The 24,180-nt window shown below is 37.8% G+C and overlaps 1 protein-coding gene across 1 annotated transcript; it reads right to left on the reverse strand.

Moving 5' to 3' along the window:
• Positions 1-25: 25 nt before the first annotated feature.
• Positions 26-24,180, reverse strand: LOC140862418 (aminotransferase ALD1, chloroplastic-like; the record flags this gene model as incomplete). Its single annotated transcript, XM_073265441.1, has 10 exons — positions 26-361; positions 485-691; positions 777-1,097; positions 1,337-1,387; positions 1,471-1,575; positions 1,752-1,814; positions 3,090-3,206; positions 3,515-3,588; positions 3,669-3,694; positions 24,125-24,180. Coding segments are annotated over 10 exons (1,314 nt in total), but the record flags the coding sequence as incomplete, so codon positions are not given.

Consider the following 24,180-nt stretch of genomic DNA (forward strand, 5'->3'; position numbering starts at 1 on the left):
AAATAACAGCCATGTCTAATTCTTAACAAGCATAAGTAATTTTCATCTGTTGACTTTTTCTATTTGTCTATGAGAGAAGACTTCTGAACCTCTTCGAAGCTTCGATGATGTTTTCTCTGTGACCAAATGCAGTAACCCTTATAAACTCTTTTCCAGCTGGTCCAAATCCAACCCCTGGAACTGTTATTATGTGTGCTCTCTCAAGTATTTCATTGAACACATCCCAAGAATTTGAACCTGGAAAATGAACCCAAAGATAGGGTGCATTTTCGCCTCCATATGCCTTGAATCCCAATGATTTAAAAGTCTCCAACAGTATCTTAGCATTCTCCTTATAATAATCAACAAGAGAGAGTACACTCTGGACACAATTAGGCAAGAAACAATCATCAACTCTCATGAACTTCTTCACCAATAGGGGGGTGGACTCAAATATCTAATGGAGCAACTTAATGAATTATAGCAAAAATAGTTTGTGATTCACCTTGAAACCGTCTGTGGATAAGCTAGCAAGGCCACCAGCCTGAGCTATCCTGGAAGCACCGTTAAAGCAAGTAGTAACAATGCGGTTAAAGTCATTTATAACACGTAACCCATTCAAATACAAGAGATCCTCTGGCACCACGGTCCAACCAAGACGAACTCCAGTGAATCCCGCTATCTTGGAAAAGGATGAGATTTCAATAGCAACCTGCGGGGTTAACCTCTAAATCAGAGTGACGATATAGTGATCCACCTTCATTCAGAGAACACAAGATTTTGAGCCAGTGTTTTACCTTTCTGGCACCGGGGATCTCATATATTGATCGAGGTCTTCCATCCGTAACATAAACAGCGTAAGCCGAGTCATACACGATAATGGATCCATTCTCCTGAGCAAATTGCACGAGTCTTTCCAATTGTTCCCTGGTTGCAGCATGGCCGGTTGGATTGTTTGGAGAGCAGAAGAAAATTATATCAGTTCGAGGAGTTTTCGAGAGGTCGGGGAAGAACCCATTACGAGGCTCGCATTTCATGTACTTGATATTCCGATATCTCCCTGATTCTTTCTCAACATCACCAGTCTGACCAATTATCACACTTGAGTCTACATAAGCCTGTCTTCGACAATGCCTAGTTAGAAACCATAAGATACTGAAAGACTTGTAAGACTCAGTACAATGGACTCCTCTTGTTGCTTTGCATATGCCCTTATTTCACATAATGTTAACCCAAGTTCTAAGAGATGGTCTGATAAACGGAAAATTTCATCCTACCCCATGGGTTTTATCCCATATGATAGCCTGATAAACTCATGTAACAACCAAGAAACATCAAAATAAAGCTCGACGATTACCGGAAAAGTAGGATCTTGGACGGCTACTGACATATTCGATCCAAAAAGCAGCTGCAAGAAAATATACAACGAATAAAGATCAACCAACAGAGAAAACCATGCACCTTCAACTCCTCGTTACACCCGATATATACCTGAAGGCGAGAGATATCACATTGTGCACCATCCGATACAAATACTTCCATGTCCTTTATACCCATTTGTCCATAGAATGTGTTTGCTATTGCCTTTCTTAGCTCCTGCAAAGTTGAAATTTAAGTTATCTGTGCGAAAACGAACTATACACGACTAAACAAACATAGAGGATTTCGAGAATTTAACTTTCAGTTGACTGATATGGTAAAAATAAGAGCTTCAACTATGTCTCAAATGTCACTACTTTTAACTACCAAAACAGATGTGAGTGAGTTCTTACTTTGCAACCTTGTTCAGCTCCATAGCCTCTATAACCTGCAGGTGTTGAAAGTCCCACTGCATACTGCAATATAGAATGCCAAAAGCAAAATTTAAACCCACTGCATACTGCAATATAGAATGCCAAAAGCAAAATTTAAACCGGTTCAACGGCATAGCTGTCTCAACTGTCAACATAAAGGCAAGCTCGAAAAGTAGATTTTGTGTGTTTTTATTCGTAGTTTATCACCAGATCTCCATTTTTATGTATCCTTTTAAGAGAGGAATCATAATTTTCAATCATTCCAATGAATCACTAAAATGAGAAAATCCAAGAAATCAACACTCCAATATAAGAGCACAAAATGGAAATAGTTTGTTTTCTGTAGCTGATATGGATGGTGATACGCTGATACTAGCAAGCAAATTTCTGCCAGACTGCAGGCAAAAACAATTATGGATCCCTATGCTGCTTCCGTAGTGGCACGAACCATATCTAAAAGAGGAAGATTAGAAATCTTAAGAAACCTCAACAATGATCATTCATGATTAAATCCGAGACGTTAATGAAGCCGTCACTTTTTAAATGTGGAATTATTATGGAGATTAATTAAAAACCCTTCCAAATGAGAAAGTAACAACGTGAAAGTTCTTCTTTTTAAGGATATATCTAGGAGGAAATTTTAAACAGACTCTAAATTTAGTTGCAGAGGTGAAATAGTGATAAACTTTTGTTACTGAAAATCTCCTATATCTAGCATATTGAAGTAAGCGGATCATCCTCTCATGTTTCATTAATTAGTTGCTATGCCCATGCCCTTCCCAGTTTGAGGCCAAATTGCTAAAGCAATTACAGAGACCAAGTACTTCAGTCCCATCATACAAAAATGCATGATTTAGAAACAAGAAGCTAGATGTAAACAAGATATGAGTCAAATTGGACAAATATGATTTAGATGGCTGTTTAGCCTGTTTTAGACTACTTACTAATCAACTTTAAGTAATTTAATTGAAGAATATACAAGTTTGCTAATTGCAGGAAAGTTAATATATAGAAACAGCAAAAATTGAATTATTCCAATATGAACTGATAACTTGGATGCTATAAATTGGTGCATGATTGACCAACAATTTCCACAATGAGAACAGAAGAATGATTAAAGTGCAAAGGGCCATTGCCAGCCTTCATTAATTTCATTGAAAATAAATATAAATGCACTACAAACAACTGAGTGCAGTCCAATTTGAAACTACTCCACCATTTCAAATCATGAAGAGTGCATCAATATATTGCTGATCAATGAATATAGTGTATACCATAAAGAAATCCTTCAACAAAGAGGATTCCAAAGAAACTCACATTAGCCATGCTCGAAGCTACGACATCGGGCAACGGCTGTGTGGTATCACCAATGCCAAGGCTTATGACTTTTGCTTCAGGATACTTTTTGATGTGTTGAAGTTCACGCGCAGAAATCTGTGAAGTAAGACTTTAATTATATCTAATCACTCCTTGTTATCGATCTGATGGCTGGTTTAAATGCAATTCATGAAATACTCTTAAGATAAAGGGATGATTGTAAGCCATTAAAACGAGAAATTCACCGGATAATTGGATCAATCAATCTCTATTATAGTATGTTTATGTTTGGAAAATTAATTCCAAGCTCTATTACTGAGAAGATTTCATAGTTACTTTGTCCTTTAATAAAGAGAAGATGCAAACAAAAAAGGTTTCCAACAAAAATTGCATGGACAAGGACTAAAATACTACCAAGTACCAACCTCCGGAAACAAATAGTTATTTTGCAGCCTCTCCAAATTTGGATTACGAGCAACTTTTGTTCGATAATTGTTATCTGCATGAATTATATAAGTAGCTTAATAATTAGCTAATGAAAAAATTGAAGGTACCCTATGAAGAATTGCAAACATGTACCTTTTTCATTATCATGTGTTGTGATCCTGCACAAAAATCAGTTGAAAACAGGAGATTATTACAGAGGCAATCATGTAGAAATAATCTGCTTGTGAAAAATGAAACTCAGCCGAAGACGTTACTTAGATTTAGCGTTCAAAGAGGTTTTGCATGGCATGAAACTGAAAGATGTAGCCTTGAGCATGTTTTTCTATAGCTTATGTGAATATACAGTAACCCTCTAAAATAATGTCTGAATATATTATGTATGAGTATAATGTTGCACAAGAATGCCGAATTTATACTCGTTATAATTCATTAATGAATGTTTTGTGTCACTTTCACCATGCATCCACACATCACGTCAAAGTAAGCATATGCTATTGCATGGTCTCCTATGAATTTTTAGTCTGTTAAATTCATCAAGTTATTAAAATGGAATGGTTCATGAATTGCATCATAGTCCATGGTCTTGTTTCTTTGTAGTAGCAAGGTAACGGTATCCATGTAATTTCCCACATGCAGACCAGAACAAAGATACCTTTTCAAAACATCCTACCTCATTACTGAGGACATTATTCAGTAAATCATGTTGATGTGGCAAACTGTGAGACATCTGATTTACTTTCAAACCTTTGATACTATTTCTGGAATTTTTATTTTTATATATATTTATACTTCAGCTATATCATTAAAATAGCTAACTGGATACATCCTCAAGAATCTTTTAAATACTCTCATAAGCTACCTGTAACTAAACTGTTCGATTGCATGCAAACCATTTCCTGTCTGACATATATAAAAAATGGAAAAGCAAGAAACTGCATGTACCAACATGGATCCAAGTAATTAGTCCATTAAATTAGTTGCAGATGAATTGAATTTATATCACTTACTATTTATGGATTTTATTAGACATTATTTGACACTCAACAAGGAAAGGGATAATGTTTTTGCCACCTTCTATGTAAAAAGATAATTCGAGTCATGAAAATAATTCATATCCATTTGATAAGCATGAACAAATCTACACAAATCCAACATCATTTTGCCTTTTAGTTACAGGAACCAAGCATGCCTACTCCTTTTCTACCTAGTAGTTTCTGGTGAAACTTCCATAAAATTTCAGATGAATTTACTGATCTTCAACGTAGATTCATATTGAACAACCGGTATGATCAAAATCATACAAGGGAACGATATATACCCTTGCCCCGATTTCATTACAATGAAAAAACACATGATTATCGAGTAACTTGGAATTCGCATTGTTATTTTATGCATTCCAGATGTCGAATGTTGACCAAAGACAAGTAAAATCTTCCACGCAATGACCGAAAGTGACACCAGTTGATATAAAGCATTACAGAAACTTTCAAACAAGATCTGAGAAAGAAAGCTGGAGAAAATAAAAGATCTACAAAATTAAACAGTAAAATATTCCAGGATAGGACTTGACCTTTTAAATATACGGAAAGCCAAGAATATGGTAACCTCCTAAACGAGGGGCAGACCAGCAAGAATTCAAGCATAGCATTCGTCCATTCAAATGACAAAAAGAATCGAGTGTTTAGACTATGCCCCTTCAAGGAGTTAAAAGTTTTATACGTAAATTTTCTAAAAAATTAAGTTCCGTGGTATCTTTAAAGAACTGTTTCCCTTCATCCAGTGTCATACCAATCCAAGAAAATCCTAGGTCCGCTCTTGGCCCGATTGCCCCAAGGGGCATCCGGCCGAAACCTACAGCAAAAATATGCACCTTATCACCTTATGTTGGGATTTATGCCCATAAACAAATATTTTGTTTTATGTGAGGAATATTTCAATATTATTTTTGCATGCATATTTTGATGTTTTAATAAATATCAAAAAATTCCAAGATTATTGTTATGTGAATTTAAATATTTGTATATAAGTGTTATATACATGAGGATAATATTTAAATTATAATAATCTAAATATGTCCGCAATTAAAAATTAAAGTTGGGATCTTTAATTTAAATTGCTAGTGTGGTTCATTATATTATGAATAAAACAATCTTATCCGGATTGTTGATAATGAGATTATTGGAATGAAAACACTTTATATAATTTGATTATATAGGACTGGAACACGATTAATTTTGAATCTCTATAAATTTCCATATCATGATGAGAATTCAATATTAATCAATGATGGTCATATATGAGTCAATCTTAATTCTGAGTGATTAATAAACTCCTATTTATGATTTTGTATTTTTTGACATATCAAGTAATGACACAAATTACATAGTGTCAAAATTCTTGATACATTGAAAATACAATAAAATAAATAGCTGAGAATATTAATACGCAAGACGAAATTCATTCCTTCGTAAAGAAGTCAGATAAGTTGTTCTCTTAAGTATTGATTCAGGACTTGAATAATAAGAGCGCTCAAATTTATGATTAGATCATAAATATATTATATATTAGAGAATCAATGGAACTTAAGGAAAAAAAGATATAATTGAAGAGGTTAAGTGGAAATTACCTAGCTGTAATTATGAACGATTTATGGAGGATTAATTTATATGTAGTGACTATATCAATGGACTATTCATTTTGTTGAATAATTTTATATCTATTTTTTCAAGAGTGCAATTCCAAGTTTATAGTGGAATAACTTTGGAATTAATAAAATTAATATATAAATTAAAGAGTTTAATTTATTATCAATTTTATTGGAGCTTGAAATTATAGGTCCATAGTTCCCCATGCCATCTCCGGATTTAAGAACACTTATGATATAAGTATTAAATTTGTTAACTTGAAATTATTGAATTTTAAGTTATTGAGCACTCTTATTTTGTATGAATAAAATTACAAGAAAAAATGTTTTCTTTGTAATTTTAATTACAAAATTATATTTTATCTCAGTTAATTAATTTTGAATTAATAATGTTTATAATTTTCTCTATTTATTTATTAGATAAATATATATGAGAAATGGATTTTCATGCGTGTATATATATACATATATGTATATATATTTATGAATATAAGTAAATGATTATATAAAGATATAATCAAAAATTGAGTATAAGATATATAATCCCTATCCAACGTGTATCACTTCTATCTCATTTTAAATATTTAAACAAAATTGTTTTGTTTAAAAGATCAGATTGTTGAGAATATATCTCAACCAATTGTGATAATATATATGAAAAGATATGTATTTTCTTTTGAAAAATTTCAAAAAGAAAATAGTAAAATATCTATATATATGTGGTGATAGGAGAAGGAACGACACATACGTCGTACTCCACAGTGCATTTATAATACTAATATATATTAAGAAAAGTTGGTGACGCCCACACGTCAGTGTTCGGTTGATCTGGAGAATAGGCTTGGAAGGACTGCGGAATCAGCATTCAAGTTTTATAAATTTTGTTCAACATAGGTATATTTTCTATCCTTAGTTGATTCTATGTTGAATTAATATAGATATTGATCGTTAAACATTTTTAACAAGAAAAATGTTTTTATTCAATTCGATCTATACCAAGCTTCCGCTACGAAATTTTTGAAATTCGATTTACGAAACCAACAATTGGTATCAGAGCGGTCAATTATCTATACTAATTTAATCACTATCTATATTCATGTGATGAATATGTCTGAGGCTATGTTTTATCGTGTAGTTTCATATTTACGATTGGAACATGTTGATCATGTAGTAGCCCGTACCCTAATTGAGTAATTAAAGGATTAATTCTAATTAATTGAATTGGGTATCGGACGGATCGGAAGCTCCGAAGGCACGATCGGAAGTTCCGAACAGGATCGGAAGCTCCGATGAGCGATCGGAGGCACCAATGTTATTACGTCAGGCATGACGTGTGGTTGGATCGGAAGCTCCGATCAGGACCGGAAGCTCCGATCAGGACCGGAAGCTCCGATCACCCCTATCCGGAGTCAACAAGTGATATTTTGACACGTGGCAGATCAGGATCTTCGAAAGCTCCGATGGCAGGATCGGACGTTCCGATCGAGGTTCGGACGTTCCGATCAAAGATCGGAAGTTCCGATCGTTGTCTATAAATAGAAGGCCGAGACTTCACTTTCATTTGCCAATTCCGAGTTCTCCTTTCCCTTCTAGTCCTTTTGGAGCTGTTCTAGTCTTTTTAGGCTTGGTCCGGAGGTCGGCGAGGCGTTCGATAGTCGTAGCGGAGTTGTGCCCAAGTTCTGGAGGCATCGACATCAAAAGGCTAACGACGGACGAAGGTATAGCTTTTGCTTCCTATAAATATTTAGGAGTATGCAATAGCTTAGTTAAGGCTTTTAGAGCACTTTAATGATAGTAGTATCATTTGACAGTGTAGAGCAGACTATAGGCGTGGACCTAGAGTTGGTAGAGCTTGCACTGTATTGAGGTACGAAAGTACTGTTCGAGATATCCTGACTGAGTAAGCATGTATTATGTGACTGCATGATTTATATGCCATGATATTATGCTGCATTCATTTGCATCTTGTTGTATCTCCTTTGAGATGTCTGTTAGTAGGGTTGTACCCTATCCTGTTAGTGGATGGACTTCCATCGATTTGGGTCCGGCGTATCCACGATTATCTCGGTATGGGAGCCACCTCCTGAAGCGACGGCACAGCGTGCTACATACCAGGGCCCGGTCTATCTCTGTTATCTGATCCTTGACCTCGAGTCTATAGGGAGTTCACTTTGCATGCATGTATAGTCATACTCTCGTACTGAGCGTTTTATGCTCACGTCTCGTACTTTGTATTTTCTGGACACCCTATTCCATGGGGCAGGTTTGCGATTGGACGAGGAGGGTGGATCCAGGAGGGGCTAGTCAGTGGTTGGCCAACTGGAGCTTCGTTTAAGTTTTATTACTGTTGTTTGTGTTTATACAGCTATTCGATTTGGTTGTATATTATTGGATAAATTACAGATTCCTTTACTTGGGGTTGTAACTATTTATGGTTTCCGCAGTTTTATTCTGATATCTGTTTAATTAAGTTAATTGCATGCCTAAGTTCTGTTTAGTAGGTGATCCGGGTAAGGGTCACTACATTTATGGTATCAGAGCATGGAAAAGATTTCTTGGGATTTAGTCTTATCTTGAGGTATTTTTGTAGATGTCAAATCGTGACGACCAGAGTTCTCATGGCAGTGTTGGTGGGCGTTGGGGTGATGCCAACCGGGAGCCTCGTCGAGAACGGCGTCATCGTCACCATGACGACGAGCATTTCACTGTGCGTCGATTCTTAGCTATGGGTCCTAAGCCCTTAGTTGGAGGTGAGTCTCCGGAGGATGCGGAGAACTGGTTAGACCGCATGGAGACGACTTTTCAGACTTTCCAATGCACCGAGGAGCAGAAGGTGGAGACCCTTGGCTATCTTCTGGATGGGCGTGCGCGCAGGTGGTGGAGGTTTACTTCTGCACCTTTTGTTGCGGCGAGAGGAGTGGCCACCTGGGCCGAGTTCCGCACAGCTTTCCAAAAGCGGTATTTTCCTCCTGCACTCCGTCAGTCAAAGGCAGGCGAGCTACTGAGTCTGCGACAGGGAACCATGTCTATCGATGAGTATCAGCAGAGGTTCTTTGATCTGCTATCCTATTGCCCCGAGATTGCTGATAGCTCAGAGATGAAGTATAATCTGTTCCTTCAAGGCCTTAACCCTGAGATCCATGACCGTGTGGCGGTTGGTGACGACATGTCCTACGAGGGTTTGGTGAGCCGTTGTCACCAGGCGGAGGACAGCATTCGGCGGAACATGTCTTTCTCTCAGTCGAGAACTGCTAGTTTTTTGGGTCCCCGTGCCCAAACTTTCAAGAAGTCTGGATCTTCTTCTTCCTCTGGTTCTGGAGGTGTTGTCCGTTACGGTAAGAAGGACAAGTGTGATCACTGTGGGAAGAACCATCCATCCGACAAGTGCCGCAGAGCTTCTGGAGCTTGTTTCCGTTGTGGAGAGACTGGTCATATCCGGAGAGATTGTCCACTGTCTGGGGGAGGCGGTTCTGGTTCTGGTTCAGGATCGGGTTCTCAGGCCACCGTACAGCAGAGATCGCAGGGACAGTCTGCTGGGAGTTCTCATTTGAGGCCACGAGCTTCTGGCCAGGTGTTTGCCCTGAGACATGATCAGGCTGTGGAGGAGAATGAGAAAGTCATCGCAGGTACATTTCTGCTTTATGGTATACCTGCTTTTGTACTTATTGACACTGGTGCATCTCATTCCTTCATTTCTGCACGTTTTGTTAAGAGGCATAAGTTACCATGCATTGCACTAGACGTAGTGATGTCTGTTTCTACTCCGACGGGCCAATCTGCTTTGGCTAAACGTCTAGTGATGGGTTGCCCTTTAGAGTTCGAAGGGAACATTCTGTTAGCGAATCTCATGGTCCTGGCGATGGACGACTTTGATTGCATTCTGGGAATAGATGTGTTGACTACCTATCGAGCTTCAGTGGACTGCTATCAGAGATTAGTACGCTTTCATCCGGAGGGGAGTGAGAGCTGGTTTTTCTATGGTGAGGGAGCGCGACCCCCGATGCCTTTGGTATCAGCTTTGAGAGCCTGTCGAGCTCTAGAGTCTGGCGGGGAAGGCTACCTTATCTATGCAGTTGATTTGTCCGCTGAGAGTATTGGGATAGAAAGCATTTCTGTTGTGGATGAATTTCCAGATGTATTTCCTGATGAGATTCTGGGTTTTCCTCCTGCTAGGGAAGTCGAGTTTGGCATAGAGTTGATGCCGGGTACTTCGCCTATTTCTAGAGCACTGTATCGTCTGGCTCCGTCAGAGATGCGTGAGTTGAAGAATCAGCTACAGGATCTTTTAGACAAGGGGTACATTCGTCCTAGTGTGTCTCCTTGGGGAGCTCCTGTTCTCTTCGTGAAGAAGAAGGATGGGTCGATGCGGCTGTGCATTGACTATCGGCAGCTGAATCGAGTCACTGTGAAGAACAAGTATCTGTTGCCTCGTATTGATGACTTGTTCGATCAGCTGCAGGGCACGTCAGTTTACTCCAAGATTGACTTGAGATCTGGGTATCATCAGTTGAGAGTCCGTGATCAGGACGTAGCCAAGACTGCATTCCGTACTCGCTATGGGCATTACGAGTTCCTAGTGATGCCATTTGGTTTGACTAATGCACCGGCTATATTCATGGATTTGATGAACCGTGTCTTCAGGGAGTATTTGGACAAGTTTGTCGTGGTCTTCATTGACGACATCTTGGTGTATTCGCGTAATACGGAAGAGCATGTTTCTCACTTGCGGTTGGTACTGCAGACTCTTCGAGATGAGCAGTTGTACGCCAAGTTGAGCAAGTGTGAGTTCTGGATGGATAGAGTGGTCTTTCTTGGCCATATCATATCCAGGGAAGGGATTTCTGTTGATCCAAGCAAGATTGAAGCGGTACTTAATTGGTCGCGTCCGACGACAGTTGCTGAGATCCGTAGTTTTCTGGGTCTAGCAGGGTATTATCGTCGCTTCATTCTGAACTTCTCTCAGTTAGCTCGACCGTTGACGCAGATTACCCGCAAGGGTGTGGATTTTGAGTGGTCCTCCGAGTGTGAGGAGAATTTCCGTGAGCTTCGACGGCGGTTGACTTCTGCGCCGGTGTTGGCATTACCGTCAGGATCTGGAGGGTATGTAGTTTACACGGATGCTTCTCTTCAGGGGTTAGGTTGTGTCCTGACTCATAATGGGCATGTGATCGCATACGCTTCTAGACAGCTGAAGCTTCACGAGGACAATTATCCAGTCCATGATTTGGAGTTAGCAGCCATTGTGTTCGCTTTGAAGATCTGGCGTCATTATCTGTATGGCGAGAAATTTGAGATCTTCACCGACCATAAGAGTCTCAAGTATTTGTTCACTCAGGCGGAGTTGAACATGAGGCAGAGACGTTGGATGGACTTGCTTAAGGACTATGATTGCGAGATTAAGTACCATCCGGGAGCTATTAATCTCACCGCTGATGCTTTGAGTCGCAAGGTGCGACTATCCGCACTTCAGACTTGTTCGATGTCTAGTGCGATCAGTGACTGTTGTACTTCAGGTTATACCTTCAAGCATAAGAAAGGTATGCAGAGTATCCAGATGTTTGCGATATTATCTGAGCCAGCCTTGTATTCGCGGATCCAAGATGCTCAGATGTCTGATTCGAAGACCCAGCGTTTAGCTCGTCTAGCTAACGAGGGTAGCTCGTCTGGATTTCATTATCAGTCAGATGGCTTTCTGTGTTTGTCTGGTAGGCTTGTGATTCCACAGGATGAAGAGTTGCGAGAGGAGATTTTATCTCAGGCACATCGCACTAAGTTGAGTATTCATCCTGGGAGCAACAAGATGTACAAGGATCTACGTACTCGTTTCTGGTGGAAGGGAATGAAACGCAGTGTTTATCAGTTTGTTTCGAGATGTTTGGTGTGTCAACAGGTCAAGGCAGAGCACCGACGACCTGGAGGATTACTTCACAGTCTGCCTATTCCTGAATGGAAATGGGAGTTTATCACAATGGACTTTGTGACCCATTTTCCGGTATCCCCGAGGAACTGTGATGCTATCTGGGTTGTGGTGGACCGACTCACCAAGTCAGCGCATTTCATTGCCTATAGCCGAGAGTACTCTGTGGATCGCATGGCACGGATGTACATTCAGGAGATCGTCCGACTTCATGGAGTGCCTGTGAGCATTGTCAGCGATCGGGACCCCAGGTTTACTTCTAGATTCTGGGGGAGTGTTCAGCGTGCGATGGGTACTACTCTCAGTTTGAGTACAGCCTATCATCCGGAGACTGATGGCCAGTCAGAACGCACTATCCGTACGTTAGAGGATATGCTTAGAGCGTGCGTCATGGATTTTGGTTCAGCCTGGAAGGATCATTTGCCGTTGATCGAGTTCGCTTACAACAACAGCTATCATACTAGTATTGGGATGACACCTTTTGAGGCGTTGTATGGGCGACGTTGTCGTACTCCACTCTTCTGGGAAGAAGTGGGGGAGAGACAGGCTGAGGGACCGGAGTTTATCCAGCAGGCGATAGATATTGTTGATCAGATCAAGAAACGGATTAAGACTGCACAGGATCGTCAGGCCAGCTATGCTAATATCAAGCGTAGGCCCTTGCAGTTCGAGGTCGGGGAGAAAGTGTTTCTGAGAGTGTCACATTTCCGCAAGATTCTCAGATTTGGCCTTAAGGGCAAGTTGTCTCCCAGATTTATCGGCCCGTTTGAGATCTTGGAGAGCATTGGCGATTTGGCTTATCGACTCGCTTTGCCACCGCATCTGTCCAGTATTCACGACGTGTTCCACGTATCTCTGTTGCGACGGTATGTGGCGGATGAATCTCATATTCTGCAACGGTCTGAGGTTCAGGTAGACAAGGATTTGACTTATGTTGAAAAACCTCTTCGTATCCTGGATTATAAGGATAAGGTTTTACGGAACAAAGTCATTCCTTTGGTTTTAGTTCAGTGGCAGCGCCGAGGCACTGAGGAAGCTACTTGGGAGCTTGAGGACAGGATGCGTAAAGACCATCCTGAGTTGTTTTGATTTCATTCTTTAAGTTGTATTCAGTTGCAAACTCTGTAAACGTTTGATTTGAATAAAGAATGTTTCTGATTTCTGTAATTGCATTCGATACTTAAGATCTGATTTCGAGGACGAAATATCTTAAGTGGGGGAGAATGTAGTAGCCCGTACCCTAATTGAGTAATTAAAGGATTAATGCTAATTAATTGAATTGGGTATCGGACGGATCGAAAGCTCCGAAGGCACGATCGGAAGTTCCGAACAGGATCGGAAGCTCTGATGAGCGATCGGAGGCACCGATGTTATTACGTCAGGCATGACGTGTGGTTGGATCGGAAGCTCCGATCAGGACCGGAAGCTCCGATCACCCCTATCCGGAGTCAACAAGTGATATTTTGACACGTGGCAGATCAGGATCTTCGGAAGCTCCGATGGCAGGATCGGACGTTCCGATCGAGGTTCGGACGTTCCGATCAAAGATCGGAAGTTCCGATCGTTGTCTATAAATAGAAGGCCGAGACTTCACTTTCATTTGCCAATTCCGAGTTCTCCTTTCCCTTCTAGTCCTTTTGGAGCTGTTCTAGTCTTCTTAGGCTTGGTCCGGAGGTCGGCGAGGCGTTCGATAGTCGTAGCGGAGTTGTGCCCAAGTTCTGGAGGCATCGACATCAAAGGGCTAACGACGGACGAAGGTATAGCTTTTGCTTCCTATAAATATTTAGGAGTATGCAATAGCTTAGTTAAGGCTTTTAGAGCACTTTAATGATAGTAGTATCATTTGGCAGTGTAGAGCAGAATATAGGCGTGGATCTAGAGTTGGTAGAGCTTGCACTGTATTGAGGTACGAAAGTACTGTTCGAGATATCCTGACTGAGTATGCATGTATTATGTGACTGCATGATTTATATGTCATGATATTATGCTGCATTCATTTGCATCTTGCTGTATCTCCTTCGAGATGTCTGTTAGTAGGGTTGTACCCTATCCTGTTAGTGGATGGACTTCCATCGATTTGGGTCCGGCATATCCACGGTTATCTCGATATGGGAGCCACCTCCTGAAGCGACGGCACAGCGTGCTACATACCAGGGCCCGGTCTGTCTCTGTTATCTGATACTTGACCTCGAGTCTATAGGGAGTTCACTTTGCATGCATGTATACTCATACTCTCGTACTGAGCGTTTTATGCTCACGTCTCGTACTCTGTATTTTCTGGACACCCTATTCCATGGGGCAGGTTTGCGATTGGACGAGGAGGGTGGATCCAGGAGGGGCTAGTCAGTGGTTGGCCAGCTGGAGCTTCGTTTAAGTTTTATTACTGTTGTTTGGGTTTATACAGCTATTCGATTTGGTTGTATATTATTGGATAAATTACAGATTCCTTTACTTGGGGTTGTAACTATTTATGGTTTCCGCAGTTTTATTCTGATATCTGTTTAATTAAGTTAATTGCATGCCTACGTTCTGTTTAGTAGGTGATCCGGGTAAGGGTCACTACAGATCATATTTTGTTTCGATCTACTGTACATAGCATGGTATTTTGAAATACTAGTATATAATTAGTTTATTATTGTGTATTTTTTTTATGGAGTAATGGTTATTCATAAAAATAAAATCTTACACCCTGTTTGCTCTATTTTGAGGAATCCGTTTTAGTTATTATTGTATAAACAATGAGACTAGATCGGCTGCACAAATTTTGTTTATATGTGTGAATTAGATTTGCGTATAACAAATCAGTCAAATATGAATATTAAATTTAATTGTTAAATTTTAATATTCCGGAATGATTTAGTTTGTTTATATTACTGAATCTGGTTAAATTGACTGAATTTATAAAATAAAATTTATTTTATAAATTAAGGCTTTGTGCTTTCGGTTTCTTGTTTTATTTCATTTATAAGAAGGTTATAAATGCATTTATCCTTCTGCAGTGTAATTATGCAATTTTTTTTAGTGCATGTTCATATAAGTATGACTTGATGCAAATTTAATGATATTATATTTGCTATTTATGTTGGTTCTTACATCTGTAAATTTACCATTATTTTCTTGGATGTAGCCGGCCCCCTTTTGAATATCCATGATGGTTGTTTTGATCAACATAGGCATGGTGGATTGCCACATTGGATTTGTTTTTCGGTGCTTGTCGTATTCATTCTTATATTTTTTTTTATATTTGATGTATTCGTATTTTTTTTTAAATTGAATTAAAATTGTACGTGCTTAAGAAGTCTATTAAATAATAGTTATTTTATTAAGTGGTTTAAAATGTTTAAATTCACTGCATATTATAAAATAAAAGTTATTTTATAAATAAAATACATTTTTTTAAAAATAGTGAGTGGGAGTGGTTAATATGACAATATTAACTTTTGATCTCCACCGTTTGAACAACATCGTGAGTTTTTAGTAGCGCCTTGAGATGCTTTGATTATGTCCTCCCTACGGAGGGTGTCTACTAATTACAATAGCAAGGTTGTTTTCCATGAGATAGGATTTTAAAATGTATTTTAGTATTGACCTACCCTACGGAGGCAATTACTAAATTAAGTTTTAAAATCTAATATGGTGGGTTACACTCATAAAGAAATAATTAAATTTGTTAATTATTTTCTTGACTAAATTTTGTAGGAAATTAAGAAATGCTAGAAATATGAGATATTTTCGATAGCATTATTAATTGAGAAAGTCTCATTATAATTAACAATTTTTGACCTACCCTACGGCGGCATTTAATTGTGGTGATTATAATTCCTTAGACTACGAGTAAACATGTTTTGTGTATTATTATGTGCTCTTATGCATTATATTTACTCATGTCTTTAATGGTTAATGATATTTATGCATTCATATATATATTGAAAATATTTTTCATTTTTTTCCAGCAAGTATGACAAATCCTATCCTTCTACTTCTTTCATCTGAAATTTTGACTGGTGAAAATTTTGCTAAATGGAAAAGCAACATGAATATCCTCTTGATCAATGAGAGTTACCACTTTGTCCTCAAGGAGGATTGTCCTCCAGCACCTCCAGCTAATGCTTCAAGGACTGTCTCACAAGCTTACAACAATTGGATTGTTGAAAACAATAAGGCACGTTGCTATATGTTAGCAGCAATGAATGAAGTGCTTAGAGCTAAGCATGAAGCCTTAGAGACTGCTAAAGGGATTATGGAATCTCTACAGCAAATGTTTGGACGTCCATCTGAACAAGCACGTCATGAAGCTGTGAAAGCAGTTATGAACTGCAAGATGAAGAATGGTTCTTCAGTCCGTGATCATGTGTTGAAACTGATTAATCATTTTAATGATGCTGAAATCAATGGTGCGAACATTGATGAAAAGACTCAAGTTGGCATGATCTTGGAGACACTTTCTCCTGCTTTTCTCCAATTCAGGACGAACTATGTGATGAATCATAGGGTCTATAACATGACACAACTCCTGAATGAGCTAAAAAGTTATGAATCTCTGATTGATGAAAAAAATGGCAAGGCAAATGTTGTCAAAGCCAATGTGGCTGTGGGAAAGACTTCTTCTTCTAAGAATACAAAGAAGAAAAATGTGGGAAAGTTCAAGGGCAAGAAAAAGATCCAAAAGAAGAAAGGGAAGGGTGTTGAACCTAAACCAAAAGGAAAATGTTTCCATTGCAATGTGGATGGCCATTGGAAAAGGAACTGTAAGAAGTACCTTGATGAGCTGAAACAAAAGAAGAAACAAGGTAAATTAGATTTACTAGTCATGGAAACATGCTTTGTTGAGAATGATTTCTCAAGCTGGATAATTGATTCGGGTGCATCTAACCATGTTTGTGTTTCTTTGCAGATGTTGGAGTCGTCCAAGGATCTTGAGGAGGGAGCTTTCATGATGAGAGTGGGCAGTGGGGAAAGATTGTCAGCGACGGCAGTTGGGACAGTGCGACTGTCATTCAAGAATAATAAATTTTTGCTTTTGAACAATGTTTACTTTATTCCTGGTTTCCAACGCAATTTGATTTCAGTTTCCAAGTTGCATGAACAATTTAATTCTGTTTCTTTTGAGATTGATTCTGTTTTAATTAATAAGAATGGTATGAATATTTGTTCTGGTTATGTTGAGAATGGTTTATTTTTTATTAAGCCAACTTCACATAATTTACTTCAAACTGAAATGTTCAAAGTCGCTGAACCAACCCCTAAAAGAAGAAAGATTTCTGATGAAAATAATGACACATTTTTGTGGCATTTAAGGCTTGGTCATATTAACGTAGAGAGGATAGAAAGACTAGTAAAGGATGGTCCTTTGAAGGAGCTAAAAGTTGGCTCTTTACCAGTCTGTGAATCCTGTCTTGAAGGAAAGATGACCAAAAGACAATTTTTGGCAAAAGGTGAAAGAGCTAAAGCACCTCTAGAAATTATACATTCTGATGTATGTGGACCTTTGAATGTCAAAGCAAGAGGAGGCTACGAATATTTCATCACTTTCATTGATGATTATTCTAGATATGGATATGCATTTCTAATGCAAAGAAAGTCCGAATCTTTTGAAAAGTTCAAACAATTCCGCGCTGAAGTAGAAAATCAACTAAGCAATTCAATCAAAATTCTTTGATCAGATCGAGGAGGAGAGTATATGGATTATGAATTCAAAGACCACTTGATTGAAAATGGAATACTATCACAGCTCACGGCACCTGGGACACCACAACAAAATGGTGTGGCCGAAAGAAGAAATCGAACATTGCTTGACATGATGAGATCAATGTTGAGTTATTCTTCTTTGCCTAACTCATTTTGGGGTTATGCACTGCAAAAAGCTGTATACATTTTGAATATTGTTCCATCTAAGTCAGTTCCTAAAACTCCTCTAGAGTTGTGGAATGGTCACAAACCTAGTTTGAGACACATCCGCATATGGGGGTGTCCAGCACATGTGCTAAAAGGAAAGACTGGAAAATTGGATCCTCGTTCAGAAGTGTGTATTTTTGTAGGCTATCCCAAGGGAACAAGAGGAGGTCTATTTTATAGTGCTGTCGAAAATAAAGTATTTGTATCGACAAATGCTACATTTCTTGAGCATAACTATATAAAAGACTTCAAACCCAGAAGTAAAGTAGTTCTGGAAGAGTTGCTGGCTGATGAGATTAGCCCCATTCCAACAAGAGTTGTTGAACAAGAAAGAGAGAAGACCAATACTCAAGATCCAACACCACCACCTCCACCACGACGTAGTGAAAGGGAAATAAGATTGCCTATTCGCTATCGTGAAGAAGGAGAAGCACAAGTTGCAGTCACTGATGGAGGTGATGATGATCCATTGACATATAAGATGGCAATGATTGATGTTGATCAAGAAAAATGGCAAGAAGCCATGAAACTCGAAATGGAGTCTATGTACTCGAATTCAGTCTGGACACTTGTAGATCAACCTGAAGGTGTTAAGCCGATTGGTTGTAAATGGATCTACAAGAAAAAGAGAGGACCCGATGGGAAAGTTGAAACTTTCAAAGCTAGGTTAGTGGCAAAGGGTTTTACCCAAAAGGAAGGAGTAGACTATGAGGATACTTTCTCCCCAGTTGCCATGCTGAAATCTATCCGGATTCTCTTATCCATTGCTGCTCATTATGATTATGAGATATGGCAGATGGATGTTAAGACGACATTCTTGAACGGCCATCTTGAGGAAACCATTTATATGGCACAACCAGAGGGTTTCATTGTCAAAGGCCATGAGCAGAAAGTCTGCAAACTCCAAAGATCCATTTATGGACTTAAGCAGGCTTCTAGATCATGGAACATCAAATTTGATGAAGCTATAAAGTCTTATGGTTTTCATCAAAATGTGGGTGAACCTTGTGTATACAAGAAAATAAAAAATGATAAAGTGGTCTTCTTAGTTCTTTATGTAGATGACATTATTCTCATTGGGAATGATGTTGAATTTTTATCTAGCATAAAGAATTGGCTAGCCAGCAAATTCCAAATGAAAGATTTGGGAGAAGCAAGCTACATTCTTGGGATCAAGATTTTTCGAGATCGCAAAAATAAGCTTCTGGCATTGTCTCAAGCATCCTACATTGACAAAGTGCTTGTCAGATTTTTGATGCAGAACTCCAAGAAAGGTAATTTACCTTCTAGACATGGAGTTCATCTCTCAAAAGAGCAGTGTCCTAAAACACCGCAAGAAGAAGAGATAATGAGACGAATTCCCTATGCATCAGCAGTTGGTAGTCTTATGTATGCAATGTTGTGTACAAGACCCGACATATGCTTTGCAGTGGGAGTGGTTAGTCGATATCAGTCAAATCCAGGATTAGATCATTGGGTAGCAGTGAAGCATATACTCAAATATCTGAGAAGAACTAGAAACTATATGCTAGTATATTCTGGTGGGGATTTGATTCCTATTGGATATATAGATTCTGATTTCCAATCAGATAGAGACTATAGAAAGTCTACTTTCGGTGCGGTGTTTACTTTGGGGAATGGAGCCATCATATGGAGGAGTGTCAAGCAAACTTGTGTTGCTGATTCAACTATGGAGGCTGAGTATATGGAAGCTTGTGAAGCGTCAAAAAAGGCTGTTTGGCTTCGTGAGTTCTTGAAAGATTTGGAAGTTGTTCCAAACTTGAACGAACCAATCAAGCTCTATTGTGATAATAGTGGAGCGGTGGCAAATGCCAAAGAACCTAGAAACCACCGCAAAGAAAAACATATAGAGCGAAAGTTCCACTTGATAAGAGAAATTGTCAGTAGAGGAGATGTTTCAGTTCAAAAGATCGCTTCGGCGAATAATGTAGCTGATCCATTTACTAAGACATTACCTGCTCGAAGTTTTGAGCAACATCTCGAAGGGATGGGACTGAAAAATGTTGGAAAACTGGCGAGTTCCCAGACCAATTACGATTGATACCCGGTGCAGCGGAAGTTTAAAAATTTTTCATGGAACGTTTCCATGGTATGGGTATCAACCGTTCATCGATTGAATTACGTGTGTGTAAAATTTAAATAACAGTTAAATAAATTTTACCTCAAATCTCGCAACGAGATTAATGGACACCAACAGAACAATTCTGCTCTTGTTGTCTCTCCCTGGAACCGATGAACGCCTTCAATCAGGTCCACGAACAGAGGTTTAATCCCTCTGATAGATTGCACTAGAAAATCTATCAGAAGTTTTCTGCGAAGAGAATACACGAATTTGATTCGTTATTCCTTACTGCGATTCAAAATCACAGACCGGAATTTTCTCGGGCAGAGGGAGGGAGAGGCGGCCGAAAACGTTTTTGAGAGGGGCTAGGGTTTCGAAAATCCTGTCTCAAAAATTATGACCTGTTCTGTGTAATTTCTGTACTGAAATAACTTATTTATAATGCAGGCCACTAACACCTTAGGGCCCATTAGTCATAAGCTGGGGCCCGACAAGCAAAGCCCGCTCGTTCAGAAATTAATATAAAATTCATCGTGACTCCGATTGATGAAATGATTTCACCAATGTGCACAGAAACCATTTCTGCACGTTTTAAAGTCAAAATAAATTTTCCTGAATCCGAATTCAGTGGTTTCCAAAAATGTCCATCCCTATGTCATTTTAGGAAATCCTACTCCCTTACTCTTATTTAAGAAGTCCAACTCCTTAGTTCATTAAATTTAACTCTTTAAATTTAACTATCTCAACGGGGATTAAAACTCCATTACACTGTGTGACCCTCAATGGTTCAGGGATACAGCTAGCCGTGGGCTCACAACTCCTTGTGACTCGGAACAACACTTTCCGACTTGCCCAACGAATCATGGTAAAGCGCCTAGCAACATCGCCCCATGATTCCCTAGGTATCACTGATAGTGCCTACAAGAACCAGTAGATTTTGGTTAGCGTACAGTACGGTCCCTTCATCCATATATCCCGATCGAATCAACAACCATTGGTATATCGAGAGTCGCTCAAGATTCGATAACTATGCAATACATCTTGAAGATCAAATTAGTGACATCGCATGTGCTACTAAGAAACCATTTCTTAAATCACATCAATTACTCTGGCCAGAGATTTATCACACTAATATCTCCTCAGATCGCATAGGATATCCACACTCGCAAGTATGTGGTGAATCCTTGACAACAATGCATTGACTCCTATATGTGTCGTAACTGTACCCAATCTCGACACCTGATGACCCCCTCAGAGTCGGTAAACGAGTCAAAGCACAGTACTAGCATATAGAGTCTCCATGATGTTTCAAGTCGTAAGGACTAATGGTGTACAACCAAAACCGCGGACTTTATCCACTCGATAAGTGATAACCACTTGGAAAGTCCGGATAGGGTAGTTCGACTATTCATCCTATGAATATCCATTTGCATGCTTCGAACATCTCCATGTTCCCTACCAATGAAACGTGGTACTCCGCATCGCAAATGCTAGTCTCAAACTCGAGCGATCCTTATCCTTATTATCGGACGGCTCAATCGACTAGGAACGGTTTTAGAATATACAGTGACTATAAGATGTATTTCATGATAGACATCTCCATGTTCTACCACATCTTACATACACTATAGTATATTCAAGGTCTTTATCAAAACAACAATAGTATATCACAATATAACAATATGAAGTAATATAAAGTCATTGCCATAAAAGTGTAAATAATATTAAACAAAAGATTGTTTATACAAAGAGTCAACAAAGCCCATAGCCACACAGTTGGCTCACTGGGCACCCACTCTTACAAAAAACATGTCTTATTTGTTTTAAGGGCAAGTGGGAAATTGTTGGGATTTATGCCCATAAACAAATATTTTGTTTTATGTGAGGAATATTTCAATATTATTTTTGCATGCATATTTTGATGTTTTAATAAATATCAAAAAATTCCAAGATTATTGTTATGTGAATTTAAATATTTGTATATAAGTGTTATATACATGAGGATAATATTTAAATTATAATAATCTAAATATGTCCGCAATTAGAAATTAAAGTTGGGATCTTTAATTTAAATTGCTAGTGTGGTTCATTATATTATGAATAAAATAATCTTATCCGGATTGTTGATAATGAGATTATTGGAATGAAAACACTTTATATAATTTGATTATATAGGACTGGAACACGATTAATTTTGAATCTCTATAAATTTCCATATCATGATGAGAATTCAATATTAATCAATGATGGTCATATATGAGTCAATCTTAATTCTGAGTGATTAATAAACTCCTATTTATGATTTTGTATTTTTTGACATATCAAGTAATGACACAAATTACATAGTGTCAAAATTCTTGATACATTGGAAATACAATAAAATAAATAGCTGGGAATATTAATACGCAAGACGAAATCCATTCCTTCGTAAAGAAGTCAGATAAGTTGTTCTCTTAAGTATTGATCCAGGACTTGAATAATAAGAGCGCTCAAATTTATGATTAGATCATAAATATATTATTCATTAGAGAATCAATGGAACTTAAGGAAAAAAAGATATAATTGAAGAGGTTAAGTGGAAATTACCTAGCTTTAATTATGAACGATTTATGGAAGATTAATTTATATGTAGTGACTATATCAATGGACTATTCATTTTGTTGAATAATTTTATATCTATTTTTTCAAGAGTGCAATTCCAAGTTTATAGTGGAATAACTTTGGAATTAATAAAATTAATATATAAATTAAAGAGTTTAATTTATTATCAATTTTATTGGAGCTTGAAATTATAGGTCCATAGTTCCCCATGCCATCTCTGGATTTAAGAACACTTATGATATAAGTATTAAATTTGTTAACTTGAAATTATTGAATTTTAAGTTATTGAGCACTCTTATTTTGTATGAATAAAATTACAAGGAAAAATGTTTTCTTTGTAATTTTAATTACAAAATTATATTTTATCTCAGTTAATTAATTTTGAATTAATAATGTTTATAATTTTCTCTATTTATTTATTAGATAAATATATATGAGAAATGGATTTTCATGCGTGTATATATATACATATATGTATATATATTTATGAATATAAGTAAATGATTATATAAAGATATAATCAAAAATTGAGTATAAGATATATAATCCCTATCCAACGTGTATCACTTCTATCTCATTTTAAATATTTAAACAAAATTGTTTTGTTTAAAAGATCAGATTGTTGAGAATATATCTCAACCAATTGTGATAATATATATGAAAAGATATGTATTTTTTTTTGAAAAATTTCAAAAAGAAAATAGTAAAATATCTATATATATGTGGTGATAGGAGAAGGAACGACACAGACGTCGTACTCCACAGTGCATTTATAATACTAATATATATTAAGAAAAGTTGGTGACGCCCACACGTCAGTGTTCGGTTGATCTGGAGAATAGGCTTGGAAGGACTGCGGAATCAGCATTCAAGTTTTATAAATTTCGTTCAACATAGGTATATTTTCTATCCTTAGTTGATTCTATGTTGAATTAATATAGATATTGATCGTTAAACATTTTTAACAAGAAAATTGTTTTTATTCGATTCGATCTATACCAAGCTTCCGCTACGAAATTTTTGAAATTCGGTTTACGAAACCAACACCTTATGTATTGACTAGTTGGTCGCCCTCGAAGTAAAAATATGGATCCTCTAATCTTAACCTAATCATTTTTCCATAGAAGTGCCTCGATTTTACTAGTAAAATGCAAACCAAAAAAAAAAAGTTCACACTTTCACGCAAGCAATGTTTATGCTCCAAAATTGTGTTGACCCAGGCGAAATTTGACAAGCCCGGCATGTTATTTTCACTACCATGTTAAAGACCAGATTTTGAAGCCTAAGAATAACATTATCAATTCAAAGTTGCACAAATGTATACACGTAAGAGGGTCAAATTATTTAAAAAAACAAGCATAACCCAACAAATTTCCTCGAATATCATGATTGTTCAAATGTGAGTTTTAAGACTAGTATTTCAGAGCCAAGAATTCAAGCATACATACCGTTGGAATTTGAGTGTGAGGAAAAATCTCTGTTTTTTGGTCAATACCGACAAGTT

This window comes from Henckelia pumila, chromosome 4, assembly GCF_033568475.1.
Source record: "Henckelia pumila isolate YLH828 chromosome 4, ASM3356847v2, whole genome shotgun sequence".
In the NCBI taxonomy this organism is placed as follows: Eukaryota; Viridiplantae; Streptophyta; class Magnoliopsida; order Lamiales; family Gesneriaceae; genus Henckelia; species Henckelia pumila.